Raw genomic sequence first — 12,467 nt, 5'->3', positions numbered from 1 at the left:
GTACAGGGACTGATAAGGTGACTCCGTATCCAATTAGATATGTACCTAGGGTACATGGAATCCATTTTACAGAGAGAGCAGTAGGCCTGGGGTCCTGAATAGCAGGGCCCCAGGTCAACTAAGTCAGAAAACCAGCAAAACACCAGGCAAAAAGTTGGGGGCAACCATAGTCAGGGATCTACCTTCCTACATAACCCCCCCCCCCCCCCCCAAACGAAAGGAGATAAGGCTATCCTTGCCAGGTAAGCCTATATTGCCTGAGTGGCCATATAAGGAAGTACCAGCACTGGCATGGTTACCCCCTATCTCATGGTCCACTAAGCAATCCCTCACCCTAAGGGTGTCTGAGGGTCTCCACCATAGGGAATCCCTACCTGTGGTGTGCTTTGGCAAAGTAAAAGGCTGGTGCTGAAGTGGAGTACTGAAGTGAGGCTCCACTAATTTTGGGCTCAGCTTCCTCCAATCATTTTCCACCATAGAGGCCTTTCTTTCAAAGACTGAGTTGTTTTGGGCTCTCAGGGTCAACCTCTGGCTACCTACAGCTGGAGGTTGGGTCCCTCTGTTTGGCTTACTGGAGGGACAGGTCAGGTTTGGGGCCCTCGGGTCCCAGGTTTGGCTGTGCCCAACAGTGTCCATCTGTGGGAGGTCCCTAACTAAATTTAAGGGGGATCCCTCAGGAGTCTGTTTTATTTTCACTTGGCTAGGATTACTAGCTTCAGTGCCCTTAATCTGTTGATTGGGAAGTTCTTTTGGACAGGGGGCCCTTTGGGGTCCACCACTGGCCTCCCTGACCTCTACAGCCCTGGGCTGACTGAGGCAGGGTAGAGAGGGGCTGGTTACCTGCTCCAGACTGGGTCCCACCTTGGAAGGGTCCACTGACATCAGGGGTTCTGCCAGGCTAGGCCTGACTACCTCTGTGGCAGTTTCTTCACAAGGGGTCAGATCAGTTCCCCGAGGAGGCTGATCCTTTCCTAAAGTCTGGTGGGAGGGAGATTTCTCTTCCTCCTCAATGCTCTCTGTCTGAGTGGAGTGATCCATAGTTTCAGGCTTCACAACCCTATCATCTGTCTGAGTTTGAGCTGTGGCCATCACAACTCTCCCAACCTTTTCAGGAGGGGGCTCAGTTTGGGTGTGGGCTGTGACCATCACAGCCTTTACAACCTGTTCTGGGAAGGAAGTTGTCTGAGATTGGGCTGTGACTGGCACAGCCCTCCTGACCTGTTCAGGGAGGACATCTTGGACTGGGGCTGTGGCTGTGGCTATCACTGCCCCACTAACCTTACCATGGAAGTTTACCATTTTAGAATGGGTTTCTTGCTCTACTTCAGCCCAGGCTGAGAGCTCTAAATCATTCCCCAGTAGGCAATCTACAGGCAAGTTTGGTGACACTGCCACTCTCTTGTGGCCAGTGACACCTCCCCAGCTGAGATTGACCACTGCCATGGGATGATCTCTCTGTACTCCATCAATATTGTTCACCTGGTATGTGGCACCAGGTAAAAGTTGCCTTGAGGGGACTAGACTCTCAGTCACCATAGTGATGCTAGCCCCTGTATCTCTATAGGCCTCAACTTTTAAACCATTGATGAGGGGCTCTTGTCTGTACTTGCCCAAAGTGTTGGGACAAGTTGTGAAGTTGGCAAACCCCATGCCAGTCTCACAGACAAGAGTATCTAAGTTTGGGGACCTGGTTAGGCCAGAGTCCCCAGGAACTCCCAAAGTAAATGCACCCAAATTCTTGGGGGCACTCCCACCACCTGGGGGATTACTACTAATAGTAACAGGAGGTTTGGGAATGTTACTTGGGGGTATGTTCTCCTTATTGTTATTCTTTGGGCAACTGCTGTCAGTTTTCAAATGACCCACCTGTTTACAGGGATAACAATAAGGTTTCTTCTGGGCATTGGAAGGATTCTGGGACCCACCCCCCTCAGAGGATTTTTGGGGCCCTGATGTGGTTTGATCTGAAGATTTATTCCCACCCTTCTCTTGAGGCTTGGTTGATTCCTTTTTCTGGTCACCACCTTGGTTCTTAGGCCTAATCCTGGTTCTGACCCATTTGTCTGCCCTCTTACCCAATTCCTGTGGAGAGGTCAGATCAGAGTCTACCAGGTGCTGGTGTAATAACTGGTTCTGACAATTATTTAAGACTTGCTCTCTCATAATAAGATTATACAATCCTGTGAAGTCAGTAACCTTGCTACCCAGTAGCCAGCCTTCCAAAGCCTTAGTGGCACAATCAACAAAGTCAGCCCAATCCTGAGACTGAGTTTTCTGGGTATCCCTGAACAGCAACCTGTACTGCTCAGTGGTTAAGCCAAACCCATCAACCAGTGCATTTTTCAGGACTTGGTAATTATTAGCATCCTCAACTCTAGTAGTGAGGAGCTTATCTCTACATTTGCCATCAAAGGAGAGCCACAGTATAGCTGCCCACTGACTTTGGGGGATGCACTGTACAGTGCAGGCCCTCTCCAAAGCAGCCATCCATTTCTGGATGTCATCCCCTTGTTTAAAGGGGGGCACTATCTTTGTCAGGTGTTTAGTATCTAAACCCTTCTCTTTTTCTCTTGGGAGATTGCTGCGGGAGCTAACCCACTCATCTGCTGCTCTCTAGCAAAGGCAAGCTTCTCTTTGGCCAGGGCAAGTTCTTCCCTTTCAATCCTCAGTTTAGCTTGTCTCATCCTTGCTTCATGCTCTCTTCTCTGAGGGGAAGTCAATCTCCTTTGTGGAAAGTTCCCTCTCCTCTGAGAAGAGGCATTAGAGTGCAGAGATCTAATGGAGTCCCTAGAAAGAGATCTATCTCTCCTAACTCCAAGGTTAGGCCTCATCAGGGTCAGTACTGGGGGTCCCCCAGATCCTTCCCCAAGAAGGTCTATGTTGGCCCTAGTGAGTCTGCTGACTAACTCAGGACCCTTGTTTGCCTCACCCTCAGAGAGTTCCTCTAGATCCTCCTCCTCAACTGCATTTTCAGTGTCAAGGAGGTCTGGATCCCCAGTGGTACCCTCTAAGGCTGGCATATTCCCATCTAACTGAGAAATCTTTCTGGCATCATATGTCTCTAAGAGACCTATCAGAAAGGGAATGGTGGGGTTAGACCCCTGTTTCAGTTTCCTGGAGGTACACACTTGTCTCATCTCCTGGAAACTGAGAGCTGCATATCTTGATTTGACCTGTGGAGGGTCAATAACCACAAGGGGAGTCTCAGTAGACTCTCCATGGGTAGACATGCTTTTCTAGTGAGGTGTAAGTGGTGCACTTACCTACACTATATGTTTACCTACTGATCCCTTGCTAGAGTTGTAGTTTAGGGTGTGCTAGGCCCTAGGAGCTACAACAGCTGGTTCAGTAGAACTCAGAGTATTCTAAGCTAAGTTATATGTACCTTTAGTACTTATGTGATCTTTCAAATGATATTCTTAGGATATGTGTGGTAAAACAACAGCAAGCTCAAATCCCAACCGCTGCTCACCAATGTGAGAAGTTGGCCTGATGTGCAGTGCTCACTATTCTAGTGATCACTATATATCAGTCCAAACAACCCTTATTGATGATTGGTTGTAAGTCAACCTTATAGACCAGCTATCCTAGTAGCATGGATACGAGCAGTCTAAGGCTAAGACTCTAGAGGGCGTGTTAAGCCAGCTGTTTTACCATCACATTACCCCTTGAACACCCAGTGAAAGGACACCACACAAGTGTTATGAAAATAAACAATGTATTTATTAGAATCACAACAACCCTGTACTCTTTATGAGGACAGGGTGCTAGGCACACAACAAAACTCTTACGAAAATACTTAAGTTAGCACGGTATACACAAATGCCCGAGGGGCACGAAAAACCATATACTCTAAAAGTGGAATGCGAAATTACTAGCAGGTAAGTACAGTACTAATAGGCTTTGGAATCGCTAGGACTTGACTATGGAATCGTTAGATTACTTCTAGGAGGCCTAGGGGACTCGGGTGCAGAGTGTGCACTCTCACGCGGGATGCGGGACAAAGTCTATGGAAGCTAGTAACGCTAAAGTTAGTGTTCACGGGCAAACCCGACCTGGTAGGGAGAAAACGACAGTGGATCCTGACCCTTGGATAGTGAGGCTATGCTGGGGCACCGAAATGCCGAAGTTACCTAGCCCAGGGGCTGCAGCTGCATAGGTCTCAAAAGACGTCGGGAGTCCTCGTTGCCGGACCAGGAGCCTGGAAGAAAGATGCTGGCAGGCGACCAGTGAAGATAGTTCGAAGTGATCCAAGCCTGGATCTGGAAGATGGATGACACCTGAAAGCAGAGGGGACCAAGTTCGTGACTACTAGCCAGTAGTCAGTGGGCACCAGGAGGGCACCGGATGGTAGTCACCTCGACTAGGTGAGTGGGCGACGCTGTGCTCTGCGGATCTCACGGACCAGGAGGCGTTGTCGGCGACCAGGATGGAGAGGCGAGCTGTCCCACGATGGATGAAGCTGTCGGCGTCGAAGAACCCAGGATTGGGCAACAAAGCCTTGGCTAATTCAAGCCCACGCGGTGGACTCAAAATGGCGTCTGGAGTGGACCAGGAGGGTCCGGGGTGCTCCTCTTCTGGAAGGGAGCAAGAGCCAGTCTGGAGCAACCAGACTAGCAGCAGTGATGTCGTCGGGCGTCGTTCAGAAGGCCACAAGCCAGCGGGCTAGTAGCCAAACAACGCGGTGAGCAGCAAAAAGCAAAAGGGCCCCACGCCGATCGTGGAGATGCTGGGGGGCTGCTCTTCGGTGCTGGAGCTGCTCAGGGTCGGGGCTTCTCGGACCCCAAAGCACTCGCCAGGAAATTACTCGGCGGGCTTGCTGTGCAGAAGTCGTGCAGTCTTGGCAATAGTCGGTCCCTTGAGGTCTCGTCGCACTCACGGTTCTCAGCTTGGCTGTAGAGGTGAGTAGAGGTCGGAGGTGCCAGGGAAGCCGGGTCTTGTCGAGCTGGGCAGTCGGATTCCGGAGGAAGGACTTACAGCAGACCGCAGTGTTCTTGCGATGGTGCCTGCGGATGCAGGGTGACTACTCCTTAGTCACAAGGGAGAATCTTGAAGAAGGAAATCTTGAAGTCCTTTCGCAGAAAGTCGTATCTTGATTCCAAAGATGATCTGATTTGGAAGGGGGCCAGTTCCTACCTTTATCCTGCAAAAAGGGGCTGGCACGCGACTAAGTCCTGCCCTATGGGTGGGACTAGGAGGGGGGTGGTTACACCCCTCTCCTTTGGCGGGCTTTCCCCAGGCCAGGGGCTGGAGTGCCCCTGGAACTGGTTTCAGCCGGCCTATGCACAGTGAGCACCGGGGTGCCACTTGCAGTCACCTTCCTCTAAAGCCCTGCCTACCTAGGATACACAAAATCCTGTCTGGGACGGTGCTGGCACCGCCCCTGACAGGAAACCCTTTGTCCTTGCCTCCTGCTCTGGGAGGACTCCCAGCAGCAGGAGGGCAGACTTGTGTCTCGGTGGCAGCATCCATTTTGTGGAGCTAAGGCTATGTCTGACTTTAACCGGGGTTACAGGTTACATACATGTCGTGTCCCTCTAGAAGGGTGGAATGCTAACCCCGTCGCCAGAATTGGCGAGGGGTTAGTATTCCAATTCGTATGACACCTTACTCGACATGTTTTGATAAAGCGATACCAGAGTTGGCATATAACCGCGAGGATTATAATGCACTTAAGAGTATATGGTATGCGATATCATGGAAACGGCTAAGGGATGGATCCCGAAAGCCGCAGACAGGCTCAGCTCATGCCAGAGCACTATCTCACACGATTCCAAGCACTCTGCCTTCAGGATTGTTAAGGCCTGCCATAGGAGTGACTGATAGGAGATCTGTGTGTCCATTTAGGTTTAGATATAGCTATACTATATCTAAAGCAAAGGGTGATTACACCACCTTGCCCCAGCTGTCGTGCAGCCAGTTGTGTCAGATTTGGATGGCCAGCCAGGGGTGGCATAATACATGCTGCAGCCCCTGGTAGGCCCTGGGTACACCTATGCCCTGGGTACCTAAGGTACACTGTACAGGGACTGATAAGGTGACTCAGTATCCAATTAGATATGTACCTAGGGTACATGGAATCCATTTTACAGAGAGAGCAGTAGGCCTGGGGTCCTGAATAGCAGGGCCCCAGGTCAACTAAGTCAGAAAACCAGCAAAACACCAGGCAAAAAGTTGGGGGCAACCATAGTCAGGGATCTACCTTCCTACATATATGATACGCAGATGTTTTGAAATGTTTTGACTTGTCCTGTGGATCACATCATGTGCAGAATGTGTAGTGCTGTAGGGAACCGGGTGGGGGGTAAGTTGCACACGAAGGGACGTTTTTCTAAAAAGTGAAATGTTACATATGCTTTTGAATGTGCAGTCAGACACAATGCAAAGTGATTTGATGTTTGGAGAGAACGGAGTTATATGACTGTAACTATACTCAACTGCAATAAAGAAATGTTCAAAAAACAAAAAAAACACTGGTGTTGGGGATCCCTGGGATGACTGCACCTCCGGATACTCCATCTTGCCCTATAGGTCATCCACGTCCGGATTCAGTCATATCTCAAGCTGCTCAGCAGAGATCAAAGAATCCGGCCACACCAATTTCAACTCCGCCTGATAAAGATGGTAGAAGATTGGATCTGATAGGAAAGAAGTTTTCCACTAATGCCACATCCTCCATTAAAGCAGCAAATTCCCTGGCAATTCTGGCACAGTACGACCCGCCAGATGTGGCGGATTTGACAGAATTCATAGACCTCATCTCGGAAAATCGCAACAAGAGGCAAGAAAAGTGCGCTCTAGACATCTCGAATACCAACCTCAGACAGCTTGCAGGGACTGCAGTAAATAGACGCCAAGGATGGCTTAAGGCAACATCTTTTAGGACAGAGGTGCAAACCAAAATCCTGGATATGGCCTATGACGGCGATTCATTATTTGGGAAGCACATAGATGAAGCCTTGTTGGCTATCAAGACTGATACAGATACTGCAAAATCATTGGCTGCTCTCCAATACAAAGGGGGATCATTCTGAGGAGCCAGAGGTCGTAGCTTTACATCCAGGGAAGGTTATCACAATCAGCAGAACAGGCAGTACCAGTCTCAATTCAAACTGCCTTACTATCAATCATCATACAGACAAGCTGCATCTGGTAGTTTCCCTCGGCGGATGAAGACGGTCAAACAACCAAGGCCGCAATTCCAACAGGAAACAATGAGTCCAGTCATTCCTCCCTCCCTCCCTCCCTGTGGACGCAAAGATCCAAAGGACACAAAGATCTTGGCCTTCTTTCACCAATGGCAACAGATCACGTCAGATCAGTGGGTCATCGACCTAGTACACAAGGGTGACACATTGGAATTCACCAAGAAACCACCTACGACCCCACCCAAGGGTCACCCTCCCCCTCGTCTTCACTTACTTTTCAAAGAAGCCTTAAACATGCTCCGCAAGAATGCGATAGCAAAAGTTCCTTTGTCGCAGAAAGGAAAAGGGTTCTACTCTCGCTTCTTCCTCATAAAGAAAAAATCAGGGGAGTGGCGCACGATTCTCGATCTCCGAAACCTCAACAAGTTTCTGAAGAAACAGAGTTTTCGAATGGTGACGCTTGCCGAAGTTTTAAGTTGTCTCAGCGAAGGAGATTTTATGGCTTCTCTGGACTTGGAAGACGCATACTTCCATATCCCTATACATCCCAAACATCGCAAATACCTACGATTCACAGTGATTGGTGTCCACTTTCAGAACAAGGTACTCCCGTTCGGACTGAAATCAGCACCAAGGATCTTCACGAAATGCCTAGCACCGGTTTCTGCAGCTCTGAGATCACAAGAAATACAAGTATTTCCTTACCCCGACGACTGGTTGCTCAAAGGTCCTTCGGAAAGAATAACGGAAGAGGCTATTTCAGCATGCCTATATCTCTTTTCAAGCTTGGGACTCACTCTCAATGAAAGTAAATCACAATTACAGCCTCTCCAGGTGATACCCTTTCTGGGAGCAAAACTGGGTACCATTCATTGTAAAGCTTTCTTATCAGAAGATCGCCAACTGAGACTGCAAAGCCTAGCATGGTCGATCTCAAAAAGGTCAGTTTCTGTCCGGACATTCGCTTCTCTTCTGGGGGTGTGCTCGTCTGCAATAAACCGGGTTCCGTTGGCACGACTCAGAATGAGACCTCTGCGAGAAAAATTGCATCTGCAATGGCAACAAACCATAGGATCATTCGACAACTCCATCAAGATGACATCGCGCATGATTCGCGCGCTCCATTGGTGGTCTCAAAAGACAAACCTGGCCCGGGCCTCACTTTCTTGGCAACTTCCCCAGAATTCATTCTAACAACGGACGCATCCATGGAGGGCTGGGGAGGCCATCTTCAGGACTTGCAGATTCAGGGAAGATGGTCCCACAAATATCAACAAAAACACATCAACAGTTTGAAACTGCGGGCCATTTTTCTCTCTCTACAGGCATTCCTCCAGAGGATTTCGGGCTCCTCAGTGCTGGTCCATACCGACAATACGACCAGCATGTATTACATTAACAAACAGGGGGGAACGTGGTCTCTATCTCTATTGCAGGAGGCTCAGGAGCTGTGGGAATGGGTTATAGCACACGGTATAACCCAAAGAGCGGAACAAGTCTAGGGGCTTCAGAACACTTTGGCCGACACCTTCAGCAGATCTCTATCGGGATGTCATGAGTGGAAGCTGGAGCAGAGGCAATTGGAAAAGATCTTTCACATTTGGGGCAGACCAACACTAGATCTGTGTGCGACAAGAAAGAACAGCAAATGCCTGTATTACGCCAGCAGATTCCCTCATCGGGGATCAAGAGGGAATGCCTGTCAATGCTCTTTTCCCCCAATACCATTTGTACCGAAAGTGCTTCAAAAGATGAAGAGGGAGCGTTGCCGTCTCATCCTGATCTCACCCCGCTGGCCAAGACAATATTGGGTTCAGGAACTACTTCAGTTATCACAGGAACATCCTGTTCGTCTAGTTCCAACACTCATGATGTTGAGAAGGGAAAAGGGTCAAATACTACACCCAGATCCACAGTCGCTGCACTTGCGGCTCCTGACTTCTTAGAATTGAAAGATCTGAAAATATCTCAGGATTCTCGTGCCCAGAGTACAGTCGGACGTATTGCTTAAAGTGAAAACGATTTTGTCATTGGTGTGAGGCAAATGATATTCATCCAAGCTCCAGCGGAGGAAATCCTTCCCTATTTGCTATATCTGGCCAAAGCGGGGCTTGTGTTCTCCTCTATCAAGGTTCTCCTCGCTGCAATTCCCTGATCCCGGAAGAGCTCTAACAAACCTTCACTTTGCTCTTCCTCACTTATCAAACAATTTTTAAAAGGACATTTTCGAGTTTTTTCCCCCGATACATCCGCCACCTCCAGACTAGGAATTAAACACAGTTTTTTTCTCAGCTAATGAGAAGACCATTTGAGCCAATTCACAAGGCTGAGCTCAAATTTTTAAACTGGAAAGTGGCAGTTTTATTAGTTCTTACTTCAGCCGGAAGTGTTAGTGAAATTCAAGCCTTCACCATTTCAGAACCCTTTTTTGCATTTCACTAGAGATTGTTATTTTACAGACAAATCCCAAATTCATCCCTAAAGTACAGTCTCAATTTCATCTAAATCAGCCTGTAAAGCTTAAAACCTTCTTTCCGGGCCCAGTCACGCCGGCGGAAAGAGCTTTACACTCTCTCGACGTCAAGCGTTGTCTTAAATTGTATTTACAGAAAACTAAGGAAATCAGGCGATCCAATCAATTATTTGTCACCTATTGTCAAGCCACACTGGGACATGCTGTAACAAAGGCAACTATAGCCAGATGGATTGCTTCTGTTGTTCAAGTTTGCCATGACAAAGCCAACAAACCTTTACAGAGAAAGGTCAAAGCGCATTCCATCAGGACTGTGGCGGCTTCTACGACACTATTTGCTGGTGTTACATTAGAAAACATCTGTCGTGCTGCGACAAGGAAGAATGTCTACACGTTCACGAAACACTACTGCCTGCAATCTGCGTCGCAGGACGATGCAGCTGTGGGACAAGCTGTTCTTCAACATCTTCTTCATTAAGGTTAGAATTATATTGTCTTTGATGCTGCATTTATATATATATATATATATATATATATATATATATATATATATAATAACGTGCTGGCAATGCAATGTCACTCATGTACACTTGAAGATGGCGCCTATGGTGTTCCAGAGAGGTTCTGTCCTTTGTCTATGTCTAGTGAAAAGAAACTTTATTAACATTTATGGAAAAAAAAAACATGTCAAACACTGAGTGTCATTGACACTGACGAAGGCAGTACGCCGAAACGCGTTTGTGCAGTTCCTGGACAATAAACCTGTGGATTGATTTACCCTCCTGAGTGCTGTGATTTCTGGTAGAGAAAGCGGAAATAGTGAGCAGAATATATATATAGATATATATGTCTATTATGTTAACAGATGTTAATTGATGTCTATTATTGCAAAGTATGTTAATTTACATACAGTATTCATTTTAAAGAGTTTTGTATACCTTATTAATATTCTAGCCTTCCCGGATGTGTTTGGGAGAATATACACCACCGTCCGCAAACGACACTATTTGGCTTACTGCTTGCTATTCTGATTCAGGCATGTGAATCTATGAAAGATACCCCTATACTGGATAAGACAAAACAAGTTACTTACCTGTAACTACAGTTATCCAGTATTGGTATCTTTCATAGATTCACATGCACCCACCCGGCGAGACAGTTCTTTATTTGGGATCCATGCTTCCCACTTGTGCTAAAAAAATCTGAGGAGAACTGCCTCTGCTGGGAAGGTTCTAGAGGGTGCTGGAAGCTGATTGGTTGGAACTATTTTTTAGTTCTTTTCATATAATGAGGTACATAGGCTACTACGTTTACTAAGTTTTGGGCCTTCTGGGCCTCTTTTCTATTTAGCCTACTACAGTTCTTACTAAGGCACTGCTTTTGTATATATATTTTTACCGTGGGACTCCCGCCTCGGCGATGGGGAATGATTTAGGCATGTGAATCTATGAAAGATACCAATACTGGATAACTGTAGTTACAGGTAAATAACTTGTTTTCTTTCCTTTCTCTCTCTTTTTTCCCCACTTCACAGTATTTTAATTAATGGTATGGGGCAGCCAAAATCCCTGCGTTCGCAGATCGAAGCTTGTAACAATTTAGTAGGGGGAATTAGAAAAACACAATGCAAACAGTAATATAAAAAGGCATTTAACTATATGCCAAATTAGGCCCTCTGGAAGATGAATTGAAAAAATGTAGGAGTAAAGGGAATTCTGCGTTTTTGCACTGATATAGGCTATTTTTACCATTCTTTGGTGAATTTCCCAGTGTTTATCAATTTAGTTCTAATACCAAACCCAAAAACCCTACCAACATCTCCAAGTCCTAAACATGAAAACGGATGACACTAAAACCTGTGCATGAACTGAGAAAAATGAACCAAGGGAGTGACAGTCCTTTGCCCAAAGCTATAAAGGGTAATGCAAGACGAGGGTATTCGAATGACAGAAATATGTTCACTTAATTATACACCGCAATTCATGAAGACTGATGCTGATCATTTACACGCTACTTCTCTCCTCCAAAGCACTTGCTCTAGGAAGGTACTGTAGTTGTGTTTATTGAAGCAAACAATTCATTGCCATTATTAAGCTTTTCCACCTGACTGATAGTGCTTTGTAAGAACAACTGTACTTAAGCTGCAATAGTTTCTCATAACAGGGCTCTTTCTCATGGTTTCTAGGACCGACAGCGGAACCATTTGGAAATTTTGCGGATTTTTCTTCTACAACTGCCTCTGTTGCACAAGGTAAGTGTTATGTTAATTTTCATGAAATAAAATTGAGGTGTTCCATGTCATACAATAGGGTGTGTCCTGCTTGATAGCATGGCGTTTCAGGGCTTAAGAGGCTTCTTTGCTCAGGTAGGGGCCTGTTCCTGCCCGCAGATTATAAAGGTGGACACAGGTTCTAATATATACTTCTAACTGCAGATTCTTTACCTTGTGAATACCTCCAGGTGCCAGACTGGATCAGGAAAATTCTTTTCAGTAATTCTCGTGTGCCTGTAGGTATCTTTGAACTTCTCCATTCCACCCTAGAAGTGACTCCGGTGCCACACATAATTGCCACCCCTGCACAATGACACCCGCTACTTTTTCGAGGCAGGTTCACACCTCGTTCCTCCCTCTTTTCGTCTTGATGAAAAATATTTTAAGTCCAATTATTAACAGTGTGTAAAGGACATATCACCCCTAAAATGACAGGTTTTAAACCTTGTAGGGATAGTCACAAACAAATGTAAGTGACTGACCCTCAGGCAGTGTATTTCTGGTGTCTCAGGTCCTCTTGCGTCTCCAAGGAGGCCATTGGGCCAGATACTTCCCCAGACACTGGTAGAAACTC

General features: G+C 46.9%; 1 protein-coding gene across 1 annotated transcript in view; it reads left to right on the top strand.

Annotated features, from left to right (window-relative positions):
• CLINT1 (clathrin interactor 1) overlaps positions 1–12,467 on the top strand; it is a 630,396-nt gene that overhangs the window by 385,539 nt on the left and 232,390 nt on the right. The window contains exon 9 of the mRNA XM_078653723.1: positions 11,807–11,872. Coding sequence (XP_078509849.1) covers positions 11,807–11,872 — 66 coding nt within the window. The remainder of the gene's footprint in view (positions 1–11,806; positions 11,873–12,467) is intronic.

The sequence above is a fragment of the Lissotriton helveticus genome, chromosome 7 (genome assembly GCF_964261635.1).
Source record: "Lissotriton helveticus chromosome 7, aLisHel1.1, whole genome shotgun sequence".
Classification (NCBI taxonomy): domain Eukaryota; kingdom Metazoa; phylum Chordata; class Amphibia; order Caudata; family Salamandridae; genus Lissotriton; species Lissotriton helveticus.
This window is presented reverse-complemented; position numbering and strand designations above follow the sequence as displayed.